Source organism: Neolamprologus brichardi, chromosome 11 (assembly GCF_056152115.1).
Source record: "Neolamprologus brichardi isolate AB-2024 chromosome 11, ASM5615211v1, whole genome shotgun sequence".
NCBI lineage: Eukaryota > Metazoa > Chordata > Actinopteri > Cichliformes > Cichlidae > Neolamprologus > Neolamprologus brichardi.
This window is the reverse complement of record NC_142114.1, coordinates 3,391,453-3,416,095: the sequence shown is the minus strand read 5'-3', so window position 1 is coordinate 3,416,095 and position 24,643 is coordinate 3,391,453. Positions and strand designations below refer to the sequence as shown.

Genomic DNA, 24,643 nt, shown 5'->3' with positions numbered 1-24,643 from the left:
GTGCGTTCTCTTTCTTTCAAGGCAACAGATGCAAAAAAACCCAAAAAAAAAAACCAAACTGGAGGATTATATGCCTGACCTCCAAAAAGTGCGATTTAATTCTTTCACATAACTGCTAACTCTAAAGCTGAAACTTTATCGTGCGTGTTATCACTTTTGCTTTTGTGTTTTTTCCAAGCACTGATCAGCCTCACCCCCAGTATTACACAAAGCTCAGCAGTGATATCCTGGCGGAGCCCCCTTTCAGACATACCTGTGGTGTGGAGCTCAGAGGCTTACAATCATACTACAACAATAAGTATTGCAAAACGCCGGCCGCTGCAGACAGCGAACCCCGTGCACAAAAATGCACTCCGTGTTGATATAAGGAGAAAACACACAGATTGTTGCATATCCTAAAGACGACAACAGAAAATACAAATCTGGTGATAATGGCAATTTATTGGGTCTCGAGAAAAGTTGGGAGTTAGGATGTAATCAACTTGTCGCCTATTTTCGAAGAAGGATTGTCATTACGTGCAGCAAACCTCTCGACATTCCACTTGGCTACCAATGGTGCTCGAGTGGGTAATGATTAACGCTTACGGAGGGAGTGTTCGAGCGAGTAACCACTTTGTTGCGCTTTCTCTTCCTGCAAGAACCTTCACTACCTGCACGGACATCACCGTCCAAGATTATCATTGTGTAACCTGGACGAGCACACGTGGGAGCGGGCCAGGTGGCTGCGCTGACACACATACGGCACCGACTCTGGTCCCTGCCTGGCAAACACAACGAAACTCTATCTCCGTTTGAAGGGGCCAGCCAATACACAGGCCCGGGGTAGGAGGCTGAGTGGAGGCCAGACACTGATAAACAACTGTAACCCCTGCAAACAAACACAAACACACACACTGACCTAAATGACACCAGAGCAGAGTCATGCACTACACAGAAGGCCACAGGGCTAGATAAGTGAAGAAAATGCTTTTTAATATTCAGAATGCATTATAGTGGTACTGAATGCCTGCAAAAGGATTATTGGGCTAGTGGGGCATTTGTGAAGTTGCCAGATTGGCACTCCTGGCCTCCATTTTACTCGGTGCGCATTCGTGCAATTTGTGTGTCCAAGACTTGTTCCTGGTTTACTGTTTACTGCCTCTGAGCACTACAGCGCATCTATTCTTCTCCGGTGCCTCGGAGGAACAGGATTAGTGACCAGCCACAGAGAGATGAAAGATGTGCCCTCTTACCACACTTCAACATGTGTTCTTTGTTTCCCATGAAGATCCCAATAAAACCCCTCAACATCCTCTCGAAGAAAACAAGACTTAAGCCTGCTCGCACACACCAACAGCACCAGAGCCAACGCTCGGTTTGAATTTTTGTAGAAAGGTGTGACACCGTCCGTGAAACATTTCAGTCTAAACTGCCAAGCTCGCTTTGAAAAAACCACACATGCTCCCCGACCTTCCTGCTCCGGTGCTACAGTGCTTATCAGACCTTGCTTTCTGCAGGGGATGCATCTGAAGGTCTGAGCAGGAACTCGACAAGACCCCTCGCTGCCAATGGCATTTCATGCAGTAAATCAACACGTTGCCACCTGCAAGGTTGAGTGAGAGTGCGAGAGCTGGAGCGGGTATGCCAGGTGACTGTGGGTGCACGTGAAAGTGGGTTATAAGCTGTTATTAATTGACCAGAACAGGCCTGTTTTCTCAAGTGGTACTTGTGCCAATGGGAGAGATACCAAGACATAGAGCAGAGTCGAAGTTCTTTAGTAATCACTGTAACTCCTGACACTTATATTTGCTCTTATTGTGCCTGATCAAACTTATTGCTCAAGTCTTCAGCTACGACACTGAATATTTTTTATATAGTGAACTGGCATTGCTAATCTGTCGACTTGTGTATATACACACACACACACACACATACAAAAACAGGTTCTGCAAGACCTTCGTTTCCAACTTTAAGACGTATTAATTATCCATAACAAGCTGCCTTCTGACTTTGGACTGTTGTGAAAACATCAAAGCCTTGAATCTCGCCTTTTATCCCGTCCATGTCAAAACTATTAATGGCAGTAATCTCTGACAGCAGGTATTTTGTCCAATGACCAAATCCTCCACGACACGAACAGTCTTGGAATTCTGCAAGGAATGGAGCGGCGCTCTCCTCAGGTGCCTGCTGAGCTAGCGCCTTCCTTCAGCCACCAACACCACAAACTGGTGTTGATCCAGGCCAGAGTGGAGCACCGTAAGTTCGCCACTTTCTGCTGATTCACTAAGAAATAATTGCATATTGGCCTCTCTCCATTTTCACCCCACCCCACCTTTACCACTATGTTCTGACATCTTACTGTATCTTTGTGGTGGGACTTAAAAAGAGTACAGCTGGCAGACGTCGCCAAGGACGCTGCAGCATAGAGGCTGCTGTGTTTGTTTCCTTTTCAAATGCTTGCACTGACGAGGTACTGAACCTCATCTCCTATGTAAAACACAACAAAACAAAACAAAAACGTGACAGCATCAGCTGGCTGTGGTCTTCATCTACACAGAACAACAGATTTCAAGTGCTCTCCATATCTCACTTCCTGTAAAAGTAACATCAGAGGTGCAAAACCATGACTTTGCCTTATGCCAACTTCTGATTTTACACAGATAGATAGAGTTACACTAAAACTCAATGACACAACTTCAAGTAGATGAAAAGACCACCAAAAAAACCCGTTTTGTTAACCGAGCCCATCTATCATATAAAAGCAGATCAACAGAGTACAAAAGCATGATGTCATCGTCCAAAAATCTGGCAAGTGTAGGTGTAGCCCATTACAAATAACTTCACAGGCCTGATCGTGAATCGCTTGTTTATGCGTAGCGTGCGTGTGCTAGCCCCCCATCCCCACCACTGCTGCTCTCCTCAGCCGGGTAGCTATTGAGGACAGCCGGGGTGAATGAAGGTGCATGATGAAGCATATGCTGTCAGCTGTATATGTGCAGCGCCCCTGCCGCTACTTCAGCGTACAGTACTTTGGTGCCCCCCTCCCAAAGAAAAGGGGGAAAAAACTCGCTCTGCTGCTCGGGTCCGCTACACGCAACACATCTTTAATCATTTATCACCAAAACGCATCGCGCAACTTCATATCACACTCACGCTTTTTAAAATAAATAAACACCAAAAATAAAATAAAATAAAATACGGCCGGGATCAGCTGTCAACTTCACACCGTGCACCCCTCCCCTCTCGGTCTCTCTCGCGCTTTCTTTCTGACGAGCACCACAAGCCAAATGAAAGTAAGTAACAAACAGCCGACACGGTTCATATTTACCAGCTTGCTACGGTGCTGGCGCTGCAGCCATTTATCCCGTTGCGAAGGGGCCAGAAGTCCGCATTTCCTGGATTGTGATGCGCCGGGATCAGCTGCTGTGCGCCCGGGTTTCTGTGCAGGGAGGACCGGAGGGGCTGGTTGTGCTTCCCACTGTTGTGTCAGACCGGACAGCGATGCCACGTTCAGCAGATCGCCACAAAAAAACAACATCTCGCCCTACGCAAGACACACTCCGCGGTTCCGCACCACCCCGCGCGGTAGGTCCGGTGGGCACCGCCCTCCCGTCAGCCTCCACCAGTGGGCTGGCGCGCCGAGCCTCGCCTCATGAATAATCATAAGCTGTAGAAGGACGCCATTGGTTGAGAGGAGCGGTTCCTGGTTAATGCTGTTAATTCTAATTAGCTAGACAAGCTCGCGCAGTGAGCGTGAGAGTGCTGGAGTCAAACTGAGCCGTTTATCCACTTTATTTTCCTCCGTGGACCTACACCATCACCGCACACGTCCATCCTGTACCACAACAGTCTACTTGAACGAGTGACTGAGATGACATCACACAAAAGATCTTAACAATGATTTGTTATGAGCTGAAACCATAAATGAATTAACTTCAATTGCCCAAGGGTGCTGTGCCATTCTGCAGTTTTAGGACCCGATACCAAGTAAATACAGGGCCAGTGTAACGATATCCCTAAGGATACTTTTAACCTTTAAAGCAGGGGTGGGCAACTCCAGGCCTCGAGGGCCGGTGTCCTACAGGTTTTAGCTCTCACCCAGAGTCAACACACCTGAATCAAATGACCCGGCCCCCGTAGACCGCGAAGGCTGGGTCCTCAGGAGGTCGGGTAGGCCGGAAGTAAACGGCTATGGAATTGGACGGTCTAGCCTTCTCATCTACTCCCGCCCTTAATTCAGAGTATTTCCGGTTGTCAGCGCCACGGCACGAAAATCGAAAATGGACCCCGAAATCTTTCTCCGTTTTTTGTGTTCATCTGGTGGGGTGACAGACGTCACCGAAAACGTCGAAGCACTTTTGCAAATATGTCATATCTTGACAAACCGAGCAGATATTTGAAGTTTACACACCCACATTCTCGCCTGAAAATATGTTTAAAGTTTATTTTGTGGCCCAGAAAGATTAATAAGAGTAATTTTAAAACTTAGTAGCGGCCGCCATTGCCGGAAACTGGAGCTTGGCTGGGCCGCGCTATGAATTCTGGGATATGGTGGGCCAAGAAGGACACACCCGACCCATCCTTCAAATTCGGGGAAAAGGAGGACGCATTTGTCGGCTGCATTCGGAGGAGTCTACGAATTTGGACAGCCTTCGGCGCGTCGCTGTGACGTAATCGGTCTACAAATGCGGCCTCAGGAGGATGCAGCCCATGAATTTGGACACGACCTACAAGACATGTTGAGGAGGTCGTTTAGCCATTTAAATCAGCTGTGTTGGATCAAGGACACATCTAAAACCTGCAGGACACCGGCCCTCGATGCCTTTAAAGGGAGCTTATGTAGGGAACTGTATTATGTTTATGAGATGAATGATCATCAGTTAGCCAAAGTTGAACCCATTTTAATGGCCAATTGATTACGGATTTTTACTTTCCACAATAATTGCTTGATATAACATTATAACAAGCCTGGTATGTAAATGTGTCTGTCTCTAAATCATATTGGGTATGATTTAGAGACAGACACATAAGTATTAAACCTATCCTGCTATCGTGCTAGTATGGTTCCAGTATCAATACAAGTTTAGGGATGGACACTATCGATATTTGGATTGATCTACACACTTCTAGTTTGCAGTTTTTGACAGACACCCCGCTGCAATGGGTGCTGATCTGTTGACCATGGGTCTCTGACCTTCTCCTGTTTGAGGGTCCATAAGTAGGGACTTATGGGAGGTAGATGCAAAAGGTCAATGAGAAAGGCATTCCTGGAGATCAAATGGTAATCAAAGGCCAGTGGACATCAGAGTGCACGAGTTGTGGTAACTGGCAACCGGAGCTTATCTCTTCACCTGACTCACCCATCGTCACTGCCAAGGCATCCAGCAACTGAATTGCACATGTCCTGATGTTTCACTGGAGAATGCACTTGTGAGCGTACAGTTAGTCCTGCTCTTTTGTGTCTCGTATTTTCTGAGCTGTCTGTGCATCTGCATCCAGCACGCAAACTCTTTGTTCTCGTAGCCGAGAACAGCTCTGCAGCGGAGAGGGGAAAAGGAAAGGAAAAGTGCGAGGGAGGTTGAGAGGGAGGGGTGGATGCGAGGAGAGGTGTAGAAAGGAGAGGATGGGAAAGCAAAGAAAAACGGCGTTAGGAAGTGAGAGACGGAGGAAGAGACAGTGAAAGGAGCGGGGACATGCTGTGGCGTGAGCGCTCCGGAGTGCTACAATATGACTCTGACGAGCTTATGTAACCAGACCGGCCTGGCATTTGGCTCACAGCAGACGCCGGCTGCACTAACTATTATATAACTGCATTAGCTGCTCCTCTGAGCTGAGAGAGAGCATGCGCACACACTCAGACTTGTAGACCTCCAGCTTAGAGCAGAGGGACTGCTTTGCACTGTAGCCTGTGCTGCGCGAGTGCGAGAATGTGGAAATACAGAGGAAGTTCATCAGTTCAACAGGAACGAGCAGCGCTGTTAGCGGACCATACATATTTAGTGGAGAGAAACTGCACAGCGCAGTCTGTCGGGCATCAGCATCTTCCCATCATCCCGCAACAAGTTTCCAATCCCGAAAAGCCTAATTGGGGCTTAATGTTGGGTAAATGTTTCCAGTGCTCGTGCAGTATGCCAGCAGGGTCCAAACTCAATTAGCTCCCCTGCATGCAGTGCATAATTTAATGGGCCTGGATTCCACTCTTAAAACCCAATTACACCTCAGACAGGCATTTCCAGTCATTCCGTCAAAGAGGTGGTCAGGGATGCATAACCCCTAACAAAAACGGTACTTATCTAAATCAGCATCAGGAGAAGTCAACGCCGCTCACTGTTCAATATTTGCAATATGAAAGTGCGAAACAAAACTGAAATAGTCTCATGCTTTAGTGCGGAGGCGGAACTCGTTCTTGACTAAAATGCGGCCAAACACTGACATTTGCAAGACGAGATTAAGGTCAGGGCTAACACTGCAAGTGATAACGATTGTCTGAATCAATCTAAAATTAAAAATCCCAGCAGGCCTAACTAAGCATGGCTGCAGAGCTACACTAAGTGGCTCATAATCAGCACATTACAGCTCCTGATTATTGCGGCGACAAATTGCATCTGATGATAACAGAGGAAATGAAAGTGAGATTTATGACGCCGGAGCCAATGGCCGAGGACGAGGAGAGTCTTAAATCTACTCAATGAGAAAACCAGATCTCACATTTGTACACCTGATGATAGCAGGGGAAATAAAAGTGAAATTTATGACGCCTGGCTAATTTGTTCTCGGGTGCTGGTGCTGCCTGAATTCAGAGGCTGTTACATTTCAGATGGGGCTAATGAAAGAAGAGTGTTTGTTTAATAAGTCTGATTGTTTTATAATGTAAACGCTCCAGTCAGTGAGGGAGAAATGAAGAAATAGGAGATAAAACCGTTTTGTGGGGTCAAAGCGTCAGAGATTTGGAGGATGTGCTGCAAGCCTGCTCCTGTCAGAGGACAGACATGGCTTCTTTCAGTTTTGGTAGTTTACTACAAATGCCTGTGCGTTTGACAGTGATTACACAAGACTTGACATGCACCCTGTTCCTCCACGAAGTGAAGTCACATGTCAGGCACAAGTATGCAGACAAAAACTGCAAAAAGCCAAAAGGAAAGGCTGGCAAACATGCATGCAATGTGCAGTGTTCCAGCATCACCACATCACAACAAGCCAAATGCAGGAACAGAGCGTTGGATATAACGCCTGCAGCTGCAGTTAAAAATTGTTCAGTTTTTCAGTCAAGTCCTTTACGCAGATGTTGCAGCGCACACAACTGCTGTCCTCTCCTGTGGCAGTTGTGTTTTCCCAGCTTGTCCAAAATTTAAATCTGTTGAATAGTCGTAATTTCACAGTTTTGGACTTTTTTTAAAGACTCAGTGCTATTTTTATAGCTGTTTTCTTTAAGGATTTAGTGAAGTGTTGTCATCTTCCCCACAGTGTTTAGGAAGTCTTTATTTCCTCAGCTTAAAGTGAAATAAATCCGATTTCAGTCTGTCAAACAGGCACAATCCATCAACTCAGGATTGAAATGGATAGGCTGATGGAGGGGTGTTGCTGCGGGAGGGTGGAGGTCCACAGGAGGCAGTATGTCCTGAATATTTCCACATTCAGAGACGACTGGATTGAGTGAGTGCAGCAGCCAAAACCAACATGTCCTGTCTACCAGCCAGGCAAGGAGGAAATAACACAGCGGAGATTGGCACACACTGTGCTGTCTCTGTACCAGCAGAGAGGAGCGATTGCACACATTTTGCTGCTTTGATTTCGAGTTAAGAACAAATGTGTAAAACATGGTGAGAGCTGAACCCTTTTATAGACTGGAAATGGTTCACTTTCAGTTTAGCGTTGTACTCGTGTGACAACAAGATAACTACAAGTACAATCAGCAAAGCATTAGCAGCTGATGAGTGTCCCCCAATCACACAACTGATGGACAGATACAAATCAGCACATTAGCGCCTGTGAGCTCCTTCTCAGTCCCAGACTCTGGTGCCTCATCACTTTAATCTACATGTTAGGAAAAGAGTGCAATCAGCCTGCGTCCACCATTAGCACCCATAAGCATGAAGGATTTATGTCCAATCTATAACAAGAAACCTGAACAGCCCTACAATGGCAAAGCCACCAAAGAAACAAGCACAGCTCTGCCCACAAACAGGGTTTGGTGTAAAACTCCACATTTGTAGTTGTGATTTATTTATTTAATCCAAAGTTTGTATTGAGACTCATTTAAAACAATGAGTGGAGAAGCGTCCATCTTTATTAAAAACTGAGTCTATACATAAATTACATTTACAGTTTATGTTACAGACCAGTGCTTTATGGCATGCAATGACCAGATCGCCACGATGTAAGGCAAGGTGTAGTAAGCACATCAGCATTAGTGATCTATTAGGATACTTTTTGAAAAGTGGAACTACAGAAAGGCACTTAATTGTGTTATGAAATTTTAAATTATGATCCAACGCATGAAATTTATCTGTAATATTCCCCTTAATGTGACAAAATATATAAACAACATTAAAAAAAAGTTAAATCAATCAGAAAACTTGAAAAACTGCATTCACTACACTCATATGCAGCCAAAGAAACAACATCTGATTCATGTGTGTGTCCAGCGAAATGTCTGAAAATGACAACTGTAAATCAGGATTGTACCAAAAACTTTCCACAATTACAACTTACCTTACCTTATATCAACTCATTCCAGTCATACTGAAATTGAGGTAACAACTATATAATGCATATGTAAGAGTACTGTATCACCATTACAGCCATCGAATCACTACGAAAGTCAATACCAGCAATAAAAATCAATAACAGCAATTTGAAAATGCATTATTATTGTTTTGTACATTGAGACATTTAAAAATCCAGTTTTTAGCCCAATAATTCACGGTGCAACCTCCTTACTATAATGGCATTTATAAATGCAGGTAGTGTGGGATTTATGCTTCACCTCCTGAACCATACCACTGCACACTGCATGATGCTGACTGCTATGGATCAATACAAGTCTCCTTGCTGTAAACAGTTTGCTATACATGACATAAACACTGTTGTCTGTGGCTGTCAGAGGCATGGAAAAGCTTAGCACCGGAGAAAAATCATCTTAGCTTGGAGCAGACGAGGAAGAGCTGAGATTAGACTGGCTGTCTATTAGAACAGTGGTCCCCAACCCCCGGGCCTCGGACCAGTACCAGTCCGTGAGTCGTTTGGTACCGGGCCGCGATAGTTGAGGCTCAGGTGTGAAATGTATGGTTTTCAGGGTTTTTATCGGTTTTCAGCGTTATTTTGTTATCGTTTTTATCATTAACCCGGTTTTCCTGGGTCTTTTCATGTGTGTTATGAATAAATCTTCTTTTTTTCGGTAACGGTACTAGTTTTATTTTGTTGTATTTATCCGCGACACCTTAAAGGCCGGTCCGTGAAAATAATGTCGGGCATAAACCGGTCCGTGGCGCAAAAAAGGTTGGGGACCACTGTATTAGGACACTCTTGCTCAAGGTGCAATTACATGGATTTGCTTGCAGCCTAGTAGCTGCGGGGAAGCCCTGTTATGATCTGAAGGGCGTGCCATATTAGTCTTATCTAGTTTTAACAGTCACCTCATTCTGAGGCTCCCGATCAGGGCTCTCCTCGGTGCCCCCTGCAGTAAAGGAGTACAGCTAATCAGGGGTATTCCAGATTGAGCCAATCAGAGAGCTCTGATCTGAAAGACCTTTAAAAGGGAATCTAACTGAAATGTCTGAGGTATTGAGAAAGTGCCTTGTTGCTGAGTCGTTGTTATGGAATTTAAAATGCTTATATGCTCACACTACAGAAGGTAGGGGGCAAGCCTATTAATGTGAGTCACTGGAAAATGAAAAATTCCCATGGGTAAGTATAGACTCTATAAACTTACCAAACATTTAAAATCTTCTTAAACAATATCTGTAGTAATTATTACACCAAATAAGCCAACCAATAGGTGTAAACTAACACAAACACAATAACAACACATACAAATGTAAAAACAAAACAGAAATGTCAAGAAATGAAAATTCTTAATAACATTCTTTCCTTCTTAGCAACTTGACTTCACCAGCCGCCAAAAAACAGAAAACAAATAATCAAATATAAGTGAAAGATGATGTACGCTCAGCTGAAATCCCTGTCAGGGAAAATAAGAGGGGCAATGAGGGTCCAAAGGTAAAGCCCGAGGCCCAGCCAGCTGGAACTCATCTTCACCCAAACAGCTGGCATAGTGCTCTGCATGACCTGGGTGTTGGTTTCTGGTCTGTTGGAGGACACAGAGGGAAAAGTAGCAATTTAGTTTACACCAACTAAACCTACCACATGTTCGAAAATTCATCCACACTTCCTCTAGATACATGACAACTCTTTTTCTTTCACAAAAGAAAGAAAAAACAAAGATACTGTGGTGGTGGGTGAGGTTCATCTAAACCGAGATGATTCATGAGGCTGACATTCAATCTGTGCTGAAAGAATGAAGAACTTTCAGGTGAACTAGTGTGCCCTCTGGTGGTTCGATTGGAGGGTGTCAGAACTTTAAACCACCACATAAACATTGAAACATGTTTTATCCTTTGTTTTGTTTTTTATCTTTAAATGTTTTACCAAGGATCTCCACTGCTACTGTGCCACGATCACAAGTAGCTGTATGTAAGTAACTGATAAAGGTGAAAATTATGGATTTTAAATTCACAGTCAGGGTCAAAAGTCTCATATCGTAGCTGTTGCTTCATGTCTGTCAGTCTGCTGTGAGTACTTACTTGTACCAGTTGGTAAGAGTCATCATGATGTACAAAGAGGCCAGACAGAGGTGGAAATGGAAAAAGGAGTAGTTGTAAGTGACACTCTCCTCTTCATTGTCAACAGCCCTGCGGATACCATCCTCTCCAACCACACCCTCTCCACCTGACCCTCCGCCCTCCTCTGTCTGCATCAGCTTGTTTACCTGGGTGTTGCTGGATGAACGGATACTGAGGGAGAGACAGAATGAGGAAGTTTAACAAAAGTAAATAAAACAGAACATATATTATTTGCCGGCACTGCTAATCTTACCTGGCATAGAGAGTACAAAAGAGGAAGATGATCAATCCCACAATGCCCTGAGCATCCCACCACTGCACCTGTCCTGTAGGGCTGCCACCAGACGGTTGAGTGGTGTTGACGTTTGACACTAGACTCAACAGGCTGGGGTTACACTTACGATCTATAAGAGGCAAAGTGCACAGAAGACAACAAAGAAATTGTACACACAAATTATAAAATGTTTTGAAAAGCGCATTATTATACAGTGAGAAGGTCTGCAAAATGACATATTAATGAAAAAGTCTCTGACTTCCATCTTGACTATAATGGCAATACACATTTTTTCATGTTTCTTTTCTCTTCTGTAACTAACAGCACTGAAGATGCAACTTTAAAGTATCAAAAAAAATCCATGAATACACATTTGTCCCTTTACTGTTAAACTTCAAACATTTAATTATTTATTCAATCTTTTTCATCTTAACAGTGTCTTTCACACTAGTGCTTCACTGGTGTGAAAGTTGCTTCACAACTCAACTTCAATTTTATTTATATAGTAGCAAATCACAAGAGTCAGGCACTTTAATATTGTAAGTTAGAGACTCTACAATATTAGAGAGAAAACCTCAACAATCACACAAACTCCTATAAGCAAGCACTTGGCAACAGTAGGAATGAAAAACTCCCTTTTAACAGGAAGACACCTCCAGCAGAACCAGGCTCAGGGATGGGCAGCCATTTGCCAGTACTGATAAAGTGTGATCAGAACAATAGGGAAAAAAACCTGACCTCTGACCTTGAGGTTGAAGTCACTCACATTCAAACTCGTCTGAGATTTTTAGCAAATACACCTATTAGAGGTGGGAATCACCATACATCCCACGATACGATATTATCACAATACTTAACGCACGATACGATATTATTGCAATTTTTAAAAATATTTTGCGATATTCAGATTCTGTACATAAAGGTAAACTTTATCAATATTCATTTTATCTAATATCAAAGTCTCACACTCAGTCTTTCTCTCATTTCAGTTTTATTGTTGACAAACTGAACGGTTTGTATTACAGTCTAGTCCAACTTAACTGAACGCAACCATCTGGTACAATTATAGCTATTCTGAACTATGCAATTTATGAAAACTATGCAGCCCCTTCAGCAACTGAAGAATTTGAAAGTAAATTAAAACAAAATATAATTTTACATTAAATAAAAAAAGTTTTAAACTTAATTAAAATAAAACATGTCTTAAATTAAAATAAGTAAACTGTCACATTTGGACAGTGAAGGAATGTCAGGATTCTTGCTCAGAAAAAGGATCAACATGCTCTGAAGTCAGAGCACAAAAACCTTTTTTGTAACAAAATATCGATCTCTGCGGTCCCTGTATCGATACATTATTAGCAAACAAAATATCACGATACTACACAGCATCGATTTTTTCCTCCACCCCTAACACCTATCGTATTCATTTGAAAATCTGACGTCACCTCGTTCTCCGGTTATTGTATTCACTAAATTGGTCGTCCACAGCTTTAAGATGACGAGTCATTACATCTTCAGCGTCACGTCAGTGGGACTAAGATGACTACATCTTAACATGAATGTAACTAGTCAGCACAACACTGCCCATTGTGACTACTCACAGGGGTCATGCAACTCACATGAAAATGAGACACAGAGGGTGTGCTAACTATTAGCAAAATGCAGCTCCTTGTTTATTTAGAGTCTCAGGGGAAAAACTCACCTTTCAAATAAAAATGCTGCGGCAAATAAACAGCAAGTACATATAATAAATGAAAACAGTCAGGAAACAGGAAAAAAAAAGCATGCAAGTAAAACCTAAGATAGACTTAGGATTAGGAAGTCAGAAGACTCACTGGGATTGTTGGTCATCGCAGACCAGGTGACATACATGGTGTAGAGGGAAATAATAGAAGCCTGAAGCAGACCAGAGTATGGTTGAGCTGCCTGTAAATAGAAAGAGTAAAAATATTTAACAAAATAATAATAAAATTAAATTGTTCAGCTGCTTTGAAAGGGAGGTTTATTTAACAGTGTTTGAATGTACTGCTTGTTTGCATCACAAACTCAACAGAGCCTATGAAAAATTACTCATTCATAAAGATTTGGGGAAGAATATTAACAAAACATTCAGAAAACCTGACCTCTGACCTTGAGGTTTAGGTCACAGAGACTTGAACTAATCTGAGACTGAAATAAATATCATAGTTTGATCTACCAACAAAGTCCTACGTTGCATGTTTTTGAGTTATCACATTTACAATCTTTTGGGTCATTCGCCCGCCCATAGGTTGACAATACCCCATCAACCTTTTACAACTGAGTGGTAAAAAGTACTTAAAAGGATTTAAAGGTACCTAAAACTAAAAAGTACTTAAACCATCAAAAGTTAACTAAAGCCATTAACAGAATGCAAAGAAACAACTGCCATGAGTTTCTATACAAAACATGGGGGAAAAGAAAATAAGAAATAAAAAAGAGACATTAAGTGAACTTAAAAATAGGTGTACTGTGCTTTTGTGATACACCAATTTGTATCACAAGATAGTGTAGCAACCAGTCTGCCCTAAGTCCAATGTGAGAGGAAGAGGAAATGCTGATGGCAAGGCAGATATGATATGTTTAGGTTATCAGGGCAGCAAACATTGCCTGAAGGACCTGCTTTCCAGGTCCTTCAGGCAATGTTTGCCTTATTACTACCAGCACTAATTCCTGGAAAGAAACCAGAGGAAAAAAAAATCCAAACAGCAGCAAAACGCAAACATCCGGGTTTCTTTCAAGCACTGGTATCTGCCAGAAAACAAGTTCAGTCCGCTGACTGCGACAGGGGGGGTGGCAGGCTTTCTGCTTCAGCTGATGAATGTACTGCTGTCTGTTAGCTATGAAGCTAAAGTGTATGAAACAAATAAAGTAGCTGCAAAGGTACAGCTGCCATGTCGCTGCCAACCCAGGAGGTGAGAGAAAAGGAGATCAGTTAGAGAGCACTGAATAATGCTTACATGAGTTCACACACAGCAAACGATGATATAGCCTGCTGTAATTAATTAAGAAATTAGGTCGGCTGAACAGGTTATTACAATTTTCTTAGAGCTTCTCAGATTTTCTAAGCTGTTTACATTAAAAGTTACACTTTTTGACTATAAAAATAAAAACTCACTCTGCTTAAGCTAATAACAACAATGTGTTTGCTGTATGTGAATAACAGCTATGTACCAAATCATTAACCAGGATATTGTTGTTTGCATTTACCTACCTCCTCCATATAAAGCATTCATTCATTCATTCATTCATAAGGAGGCTGTATTCTATTCCAACTGTAAGAGTAACAGACGAGGTACTTCTGAGCAAGTCACATGTGTGTCACACAGGGATAACACAGACCACCATTTACTGTCACATCCACACCTAAGACTAATTTGGACACACCAGTTAACCTAACAAACACGTTTTTATACTGCGATTACTGTTACTGCAGAACATGCAAACTACACTCAGAAAACCAGCCAACCAGGAAGTTGCTGCACTGCCCCAAACTTAGACGACATTCAGTTTTTCTGTTTCTGGTAAGAGAGTTGGGCTGCAACACAAAACATTTGCCTAGCTCTGGTAGACACTGTTCCCTAGTGGTTCACATTTTACAAATCCAGTAAATACCTTTAACCTCTTGCAATCGCTCCTGTGCGGTATCCAACATTAAGCAATACAGTTTCCATGTTTGTACCTGTATCTTTGGTAAGATGGAAACAATGGAGACGATGACGCAGAAGATAAGGTTGAGGCTGATGAAGACTTTGTGCTCTGTGCAGTTATCTGGCATTGTATAGTAAATGTAGAAAAGCACCACAGCAGCGATAGCCAGTGCATAGTGGAGGGCAGTGAAAGACAGCAGCCCTGGAATTGAAATGAATACACAATAACATTAATGATGGTATAACAGAATTATTATTTTAAGAAGAATGATGAAATTGACTCGGGCAGCAGAGAAGCTCTGCTTCATCCTTGGTATGTGAAGAAATGTCACATACCAATATAACTCATTACTAAATCAGATTTTGTGCGCTATCATTATTAAAAAAAGTCAATACAGTATCAAATATGGAGTCTATCACGAAACTCTTGAATACGTTACCTGCAAACCAGCATTTGTTCCCATTTTCAGCATTTTCTACCCAGGCTTTGTTCCAGGAGTGGGCAAAGTCAATGAGGAGTATGAGTTGGATTATAATGAAGATAAAGGATCCCACCAATCCGAAGTAAAACCACACTGTGAAATGAAAAGGAAAAGATACAGCATCCTCAATCTGCTGAACAGGTTTGTGTATATTCTCATTATCATTTCTCAAGAAAAGGATCTAGTTGCTGTTTCTTGTAATTCAGCAAACAGATATTCATACCATCGTGAAATGTCCCATCAGGGATGAAAAAGGCTCCCACTGTAATCCCGACCAGGATCAGAAACTTAAAGAACCAGAACCTGAAGATTTACAAACTTACCATTAGTACAGAAGAAATACAGAAGTAGTACAGTACACATACCTCCCTCCCTGAACCCATTCATCTGCAATTTAAAAAAAAAAAAAAAAAAAAAAAAGGTTCTCACCCATTTTGAATAGCTGCACGTGGGTCTTTACTGCTACGGACACGAATCATGATGGCACAGAATAGAAAGAAGAAGCAGGTCATGGCAAAGCACATTCGATACACAGACTTGTACCCCACGATGACATTACAGTCAACCTGGTTTTCAATACCAGGTATTGAAGTTCCGCCCTTGCAAAATCCTGGGATCTGTGGAACAGATGAAAGTCAAATCAAACAAGCATGCAATTAAACTTATCTAAAAAAGTAAACCATGTATCAAATAGTAATTCAATTACTACTGGTTTTCAGAGGTACTGCAATACAAGTCCTGACTTAGACGTATCACTGTTTCCAGCTTTAATTGTTACGCAAAACATAATGTTACTGTACAGGGTGGGCCATTTATATGGATACACCGTAATAACATGGGAATGGTTGGTGATATTAAAATCCTGTTTGTGGCACATTAGTATATGTGAGGGGGCAAACTCCTCAAGATGGGTGGTGACCATGGTGGCCATTTAGAAGTCGGCCATCTTGGATACAACTTTTGTTTTTTCAAGTTTCACGTAACTTCATTCTTTCATGAGTTATTTACAAGTTTCTCTTTGTTCACAGGTGTCGAAGAGGTTAACACATGAGGAGCGGATCGAAATTGTGTTGATATCTGGTGAACGCAGTAACCGGGTCATTGCAGCAGATTTCAATGCAAGACACCCTACGAGACCTCCTCCCATGCTACAGTTAGCAAACTGCTTGCTAAGTTTTGTGAAACTGGTTCAGTGTTGGATTTGCCAAAATGTGGACGCAAGAAAACTGTCACTAATGAAGAAACATCAGTGGCTGTCCTAGCTTCATTCAGTAAGAGCCCACAGCGTAGCACTCGCCGCATGTCACTGGAGAGTGGCATTAGTCGAACATCCCTTTGGCGGATATTAGCTACTCACAAATGGCACCCTTACAAACTCCAGCTACTGCATCATCTCAATGAGGATGACCCAGATCGGCGCACAGAATTTGCAGAATGGGCAAAACAAAAATTGGAACAGGACCCTCAGTTCACGCAGAAGATTTTGTTCAGTGATGAGTCAAATTTTTATGTGAACGGTGACGTTAACAAACAAAACCACCGCTATTGGTCTGACACTAACCCACATTGGATGGATCCCTCCAAGACTGTTGGAACAACAAAAGTGATGGTTTGGTGTGGTATATGGGGAACAACGATAGTGGGTCCATTCTTCATCAATGGAAACCTCGAGGCCACTGGATATTTGAAATTGCTACATGATGATGTGTTTCCCTCTTTATGCACTGAAGCTGGCACGTTCCCTGAGTTTTTCCAGCAAGATGGTGCACCACCACATTATGGGTGCCAGGTCCGAGCACTCCTAGATGAACAGTTTCCTGGAAAGTGAATTGGTCGTCGTGGGCCAGTTGAATGGCCCCCAAGGTCTCCCGATCTGACCCCCTTAGACTTTTATCTTTGGGGTCATCTGAAGGCAATTGTCTATGGTGTGAAGATACGAGATGTGCAGCACCTGAAACTACGGATTCTGGATGCCTGTGCTGGCATTTCTCCTGCGGTGTTGCTATCAGTGTGTGAAGAGTGGGAGAAGAGGGTTGCATTGACAATCCAACACAATGGGCAGCACATTGAACACATTTTATAAGTGGTCAGAAACTTGTAAATAACTCATGAAAGAATAAAGTTACGTTGAATCCAAGCACATCATTGTTTTTCTTGTGAAATTACCAATAAGTTTGATGAGTCACATGTTCCTCTTCCTATTGAAAAAACAAAAGTTGTATCCAAGTTGGCCGACTTCTAAATGACCACCATGGTCATCACCCATCTTGAGGAGTTTGCCCCCTCCCATATACTAATGTGCCACAATCAGGACTTTAATATCACCAACCATTCCCATGTTATTACGGTGTATCCATATAAATGGCCCACCCTGTACTTTGAAAAAAACCTATTGTGAATACTGTCCAGCAGTAACCAGAGTTAGCAAAGGTCCTGCCAGTAGTAGGAATACAAGCTTTCATATAAAGGTGCTTCTTTATTTTAGTAGAAGTCAGGACAAAACTGAATGCATAACATACAGTGAGACAATCACTAAGAAAGGGCACACTCACTACTTTATAGTGAATCCATGGTTAGCGTTTAGCTAAATGCTTGATGAAGGGGATTCATAATGAGTGAAATATCATAGTTCATTTTCTAATTCGCTAACACCTGTTCAACAATATACAATGACCTTTTCTATTTTTCTAGTTTGTAACAACACTGTAAAAGCTGTTGCTGCAGCTAATTTTGTGCACTACAATCAGGATATGACTTCTCAGGTAACATTACTTAAATGGAGATATGAGAACTTTACAATAAATTATTTAGAGATAAAGTAGCTACAAGAAAAGGATCCAAAAATAGATCTGCATCATTTTACATACTTGAGTAAGGCTTTGGTCACATAAACCCAGAGACTGGTTGGTGACCCACCTGGCAACCTCCAGTCACTAGAAAAAAAAAAGTGCATTTCCCAGCAGGTAACTGAGGGGTTGTTGGAAGTTTCTGGGTGTTGCCAGGTGAAGTCAGTCGTCAAGAGGGTGCTGCAAAAACTTTCTTGTGACTATGTTGTTTGCTACCAGATTGTCACGGTCGCCCATAGTCTGCATGGGTTCAATGATTTGCCTGCAAACACTTTTCTACTGTGGTGAAACTTGAAAAGTGTGACGCTAACCAGAAACTTCTCCTTTGTAGGCAAATGTGCTGTCTTTGTTGTTTGCATCATTTTTCAGTTTCACTACCACTGTGACAGCAGTTGATGAGTATAGACAAGTCGTCTTTCAAACAAATTATGCGCAACTGCGCCAATTGGCTGACGACCAAAGCAATCTCAAGAAGGTTTTCGGTGCAGCACCGTAAACCCCTTTCCCTCCAGTTTCATACCAGCAACCACTGGCCACAAACACTTTTTCCTAGCCACTTATCTTTACCAGGGGGTTACTGACTGGTCTCCAGATCTGCAGGAACAGAGATTTAGCAATCACAGCAAATCTCAGGACCAGTTGTTGCCAGATGGGTGCCAACAGGTATCTAGGCCTACAGAGACCTAAGTTTCCAGCCACACCTCATTATGTAATATTATTATTATTATTATGATCATTACTACGATTATTATTATTATGACTATATGGTGTATATTATGAGTAGTTGTATGTTAAATAGTATTGCATATCATTATATACATACATATGACAATAAGAACAAAGGTCTTACCTTGCGAAGCTGCGTTTCCATTCCAGGAAGGATCATGATGACAGACACAAAGGTTCCCATCAGCAAGAAGAAGGAGAAAACCAAGCGGGTGATGGTGGAGTTATTTGAAGAGGGACAGCAACCACACAAAAGACATGGTGCTGAGCCACACAGACATGAGGCCTGCCAAGGATGGAGGAGTAGGAGGAGAGAGCGATAAAGAGTGTGAGAGTTGAAGCTGAAGACAGCCACTAAAATATATCACCTGCTTAGGTGTGATGGCACTCATAAATAGGTTAGCTGAACTACTGTGTGGGTAAATTATTAAACATGGCAGTTCCAAGGGTTGATGTTTAGATACAAGTAACATGAAATTCGCGCCTCTCACTTAAATGCTTAATTACAAAAAAAACAACAACATTAGAGCGCAAGGTTCCTCCATGTATTTTATTTGATCAACGAAAAACACTCCACCTTTACCGATACCCTAGTTCCCATATGTAAACGGTTGAACACACCCCGCACTTGTTAAGCCGGTCTAAAAATGAGCTGGTTTCCTACGAAGGCAATCAAAATCACATGCCTTACATCTGGTGTCAGTAACTCGCCAGCTTTAAACACCAAACGTCACTAACTTTCCATTTTATTAACAACGCGATGAAAATGGCCTGTTCACTTCTGACTAGCTTGCTACGCTAACTCGACGTTAAATCGAAAGTATTGGTAGATTTCCCAAGTAACAGTAATTATCAGCTATTTATAAATGGTCTCACATTTGTTGAAGCTATCACATGCCTAACGTCACAACTAACACTTAAACCTGACACCAATTACTAATGTTATCCTTAGTTTAACCTAACGGTGGGAGAATAAACAAAAGCCTTCCGGAAATATCTAAAACAAACATTCATATGCGATACTTACACAGCTGGCTAAAGAGCACAAAGCCAAGCAAGCCCCCATTTTCACACAAATGTGATGAAATGTATGTATTTATGTTCCGACGCCTTTCGTGTTCCTTCACTAACCCGTTAAAAGCTGCTATGTCTAACACTCGGAAGTTACTGGAGTTTTTCAAAATAAAAGCCTACTTCAAACGTCACCAATCAACCCCATAGCTACAGACTACGCTATGTTCTCTATATGAAAAAACCCAAATCATAGATTCTTAGTGTGAGAAGAAGAGTTTATATATAGTCTGAAGCATTTTGAAGAGTTCTGTCAATCAAGAAACATTTTGCAGAGCAGAACCAGACAGTAAATACAGGGACTCTGAAACCTACCATCTGTCTCCCTCAGCAAGAGATCATTATCTGCTGTTTAAAAGTAGATGCAAAAAGAGAGCCAGTCAGGTGCTGGCAGAAGAAGCCTCGTTAAAGTCCCTGCTGTTGTCGTATTGCTAGTTCATGAGCACAGTAGGGAGCCAACGGGGACAGGGTTATTAATAGTCCTTTTAATGTAACGTGGAAAATTAATGAAATCTATTACAAGTGTGATTACTGAGAAATAGAAGATGTTTTTTTTCCAAGTAACTACTTCAAACATTTCTCAACTCACTGAACATTAAAAACTAGAGATGGACCGATCCGATATTAGGTATCGGTCCGATACTGACGTAAATTACTGGATCGGATATCGGAGAGAAATAAAAAATGTAATCCGATCCATTAAATATCAAAAAAGCACCTCACAAAACTTGCGACACGGCGTAACTAACCGTAGCACGTCGGAGCAGTGTGGTCACGTGATAGAGCGGCTGTGTGTATTTGTAGCCTGCTAGCAAACATTTCATCTCCGAGGAAGTTATCTCAGAGAGAAGTAAAGCAAGTGTGTAAGTTCATCTCTGAATGTTTGTAAAGCATTCCCGCGTTAAGCTTAACAACTGATATATGGAGCGACCGCCTCTCTCTCTCTCCCTCTCCTGCTGCTACTTCAATCGTGAATCTGATCAATGATCAGCTGATCGGCTTTTCTGTCGCGAGTCCGTCTCTCTTGTTTGTTTTTGGCCCACTTTGCACCAAAAAGAGGAAACCAACAGCTGAACAACAGCAGCACGTTTAAGCTTGATAAGCTGTTGTTAGAATTTATTTAATATTACTTTCTACACCAGGATCTTTTTCTACGTAGCTGACGGCTGGTAACTGTGCAGGGGCGGATCTAGCAAAGTTTAGCCAGGGGGGCCGATAGGGCATGAACAGGGAAAAGGGGGCACAAAGACATACTTTTCTTTCTTATTCTCATTTAAAATATCTAGCTTTTAATTATTTAATAATTATCTGAATCTTACACCGAAAGTTTTAATCTGATGTAAAATGTATAGAAGTTCATTACTGTATATAGTAACTGTTAAGTCTAATATACCCTAGTAAGCTATAGTACTTTTTCCTTTGGGAAAGTACCATCTGTGAATTCTGCAATTCTGTTGAAGAAAGATGTTGAATCTATTTAATTATTCTTGAAAAATAATTTATTTCTGTGAATTTTTTTCACACTGCATCAAATTAAAGTTGATTACATTGATTAAGCATCATGAGGAAGAGGGTGGTTCCCTATTTTCTTTTGCTGGGAGTTTGCAACCCTATTAGTTAGGTTGCTTAATATTTCTGCTAAGTACTCTTTAAAATACCAGAATAGGGAGGATGGAGTAGGTTTAACTTTATTAGATTGATCAGTATTGCTGATCTATGAAATATTTTGGGTGCAGTGTGTTTTTTTTTTTTTTTTTACATACATGTATAACAGAATAGCTTTAGTGTTGTTCTTGTTTTTTAACTTGAGTATGAACTTATACAAAAAGCAGTTTTATTGATTAAAAAACACACTATATCGGATTCATATTGGTATCGGCAGATATCCAAATTTATGATATCGGTATCGGTATCGGACATAAAAAAGTGGTATCGTGCCATCTCTATTAAAAACATACTTTTCAAAAATGTACTTATAGTAACAATACACAGCCAATAAATCACCTTTCAGAGACCTCAGCTGTGAAACTGCACTTACTGCATGATTATTTGTTATCTAGTCATCGCATTTGCAAACTTAGGTGTCCACGCTGCCCGCCTGCCCAGTGGGGTGACGGCAATAACCCATCAGTCATTTACAAGTGAGGCGTAAAAAGCATTGCTTGCTTAAAAACACGTTTCATAGCATCACCATACTGCACTGGCACTGCTCCTAACACTATTGAAAAGTTAATTTCTATATCCAACACTAGGTTGCAGTATTAACCAGCAGTTTACGCTACTTTCTCTCAGCTAAAGAAGCTCCTGTGACATAATCCCCACTTGTTCTTGCACAGTGTACACAGATTTCATTATGTAAGTAAAGTCTGAAGCTACAAGTGACATTTCACATTTATAGATGGAGACATTTTACACAGAGGCATGAAATAGCACAAGTAGAGAAAAATCTATCAACTAGTTTAGGATGAAAAAAATAATAAAATAATAATAACAATGTATACTTTATTGATCCGCATGGGGAAATTCCTCTCTGCATTCGCACTCCCAACCTTCCAAACAGGGGGCCACCACTCTACCTACTGAGCTATCCCTGACAAGCATATGTAGCTAACGCATATGTTTCTGAAATCTATACTGAAATGAATGTTTATAGCTGCAAAATGTCTTTTTTAAGGACCTTCCAAGCCCCTGACAAGATGAATCACAGTTGGAGAGAGCTAATAAACAAAGACGAAAAAGATTTATCCATTTACTCTTGACTAGGTGGTGTAATTGGTCGTGGCTCAAGAGTTGGGAGTTCGCCTTGTAATCGGAAGGTTGCCGGTTCGAGCCCCAGCTTGGACAGTCTCGGTCGTTGTGTACTTGGGCAAGAAACTTCACCCGTTGCCTACTGGTGGTGGTCAGAGGGCCCGGTGGCGCCAGTGTCCGGCAGCCTCGCCTCTGTCAGTGCGCCCCAGGGTGGCTGTGGCTACAATGTAGCTTGCCATCACCAGTGTGTGAATGTGTGTGTGAATGGGTGGATGACTGGATATGTAAAGCACTTTGGGGTCCTTAGGGACTAGAAAAGCGCTATACAAATACAGGCCATTTAATTTTAGTTATTTTAAAAGCGTCACAAGAAAATATAAAAACAGACATTAAGACCAAATCTATCAAATGTCGGAATGTTTATTCTCCTAATGCACCACTTGGGAACTGTTTCCGATTAGGAATCAGTCGCTTCATTTTCAACTTTAAAAACGCAGGTGGGTGATTGGGTACTTCTCTGTGTAAAACCTTTGTCAGCTGCTGGGAATAGCAACTTACCCCTGTTAGTCTTCACTAATGACATCTTTGTTCTGTCTCACCTTGTTTGCAGCTTATGTCTGTCTCTCTATTTTATTTTTCATAGTAAGCAGCTGCCAAGATTGCAACTTCCCTCTCGTCCATCACTTCTTCTTCATCACTCACTCTAAAGTATTTTCTTTAAAGGAGGAGCTGTAAGAGACACAAGAGCAGAAAAACATTCATGCCAGTTTTCATAAAAGTTTCGCTGTTGTGCCTTGTAAGACGAAATGCAAATGAATGTGAAGGCGGCACAGTAAATGAATGAATACATTTGCTGTGTTATAACACTACTATATTAGACACAGAGGTTGAAGACAGAAAAAGAGCAAAGCACTGTGAGGTTGTCTGGAAACAGCAGATACCATATAGTTCATAAAGAGTCCATTACTAGTTAAATGACCCTTGAACTTTAATATTCTTTTGAGCTATGATGAAAGTCTCCATATATTTCCAGCTACCATTAACGGTGACAGAAAAAATAGGTCCTCTCAAATGGCCCGTAGCCTGTTTTTCCAGAAATGAATTACTATATTTGATTTCATGCTCTGCATCCCTGAGCAACTAATCAGTTTTTTTTATATTTTTTGCCAAAGTGACAAAATCAAACATACAGAGGGCTTTATGCATTATCTCAGGATAGATAGAGTTTAGGGTTAACTGACCCAAAATATAAATAATGACTTTTATGCAAGCAGTAACTATTATTTAACCCAATATGGAGCCTCAACATATGTTGACACCTCAACAACTTTCTATTAGAGTTGAGTGGATCAATTTAAATATTTATAGTATCGATACCAACACTGTTATTGGTATCAGATAAATACCAGCATGATCGTATTGATACTTTGTTTCTAGCCTCCAAGTTAAGTTTGTAGTTCACTGAATCATGTTGAAATATTTTTTGAAAGTGGAAAAATACACCTAACACGTGTACTGTGAAAATTGCCTGAACCTTTTTGCATTAACTGTCATGTCTATTTTATATATAGCCTATAGCACATTTAAACACCAGAAGCTGACCCAGTGCTTTGGAAACAGGCACATTTACATTGTAAGTGTTCCAAAACACTGGTAGTATTGGAAAACTGGTAGCCACCTGTGCTACCCCTCTGCCTCCTGTCAGATGCACCTATGGTATAAATTTGAAAATCCTAGGTGATTTTTATAAAAGTTTACCTCTGTCCTTGGCCTTGAGATTTTGAACTCGTCTGAGATTTTAAGTTTATGCACCTATTATATAAATCCTACGTAACTTCCTTCTTTATTTATCACATTCACAAGATTTTCAGATAACATGACCTCTGACCTTGAGGTTACTGACCTCTGAGCTCTTTAGTAGATACACCTATGTTATCAGTTTGAAAATCTTACATCTCCTTGTTCTCGAGTTATTGCATTCAAAAACTTGGGTGTCCACCTCATCCAT

General features: G+C 41.5%; 2 protein-coding genes across 4 annotated transcripts in view; both read right to left on the bottom strand.

Moving 5' to 3' along the window:
• Positions 1-3,570, bottom strand: part of hivep3b (HIVEP zinc finger 3b) — a 44,030-nt gene extending 40,460 nt beyond the window's left edge. For all 3 annotated transcript variants that reach the window (XM_035909991.2, XM_006795922.3, XM_006795921.3), the window contains exon 1: positions 3,308-3,570. The gene's annotated coding sequence lies outside the window, so the exon portion shown is untranslated. The remainder of the gene's footprint in view (positions 1-3,307) is intronic.
• Positions 3,571-8,199: 4,629 nt separating this feature from the next.
• On the bottom strand, positions 8,200-19,980 carry serinc2l (serine incorporator 2, like). Its single transcript, XM_006795924.3, has 10 exons — positions 19,844-19,980; positions 18,941-19,102; positions 15,674-15,861; positions 15,468-15,547; positions 15,203-15,337; positions 14,795-14,964; positions 12,930-13,020; positions 11,074-11,224; positions 10,782-10,991; positions 8,200-10,285 (listed from the first exon to the last, which is right to left on the bottom strand). The coding sequence occupies exons 1-10, from the start codon at positions 19,880-19,882 to the stop codon at positions 10,147-10,149; spliced, it is 1,365 nt and encodes a 454-aa protein (XP_006795987.2). The 5' UTR covers positions 19,883-19,980; the 3' UTR covers positions 8,200-10,146.
• Between the last annotated feature and the right edge of the window lie 4,663 nt (positions 19,981-24,643).

Excerpts from the sequence above, each read along its gene's own strand:
- serinc2l (XM_006795924.3), bottom strand. The coding sequence starts at position 19,882 with ATGGGGGCTTGCTTGGCTTTGTGCTCTTTAGCCAGCTGT. Across the intron at positions 19,103-19,843 it reads TGTGCTCTTTAGCCAGCTGT|GCCTCATGTCTGTGTGGCTC; the intron begins GTAAGTATCGCA and ends CATCCTTGGCAG. Across the intron at positions 13,021-14,794 it reads CCATCTTACCAAAGATACAG|GCAGCTCAACCATACTCTGG; the intron begins GTACAAACATGG and ends TTCTATTTACAG.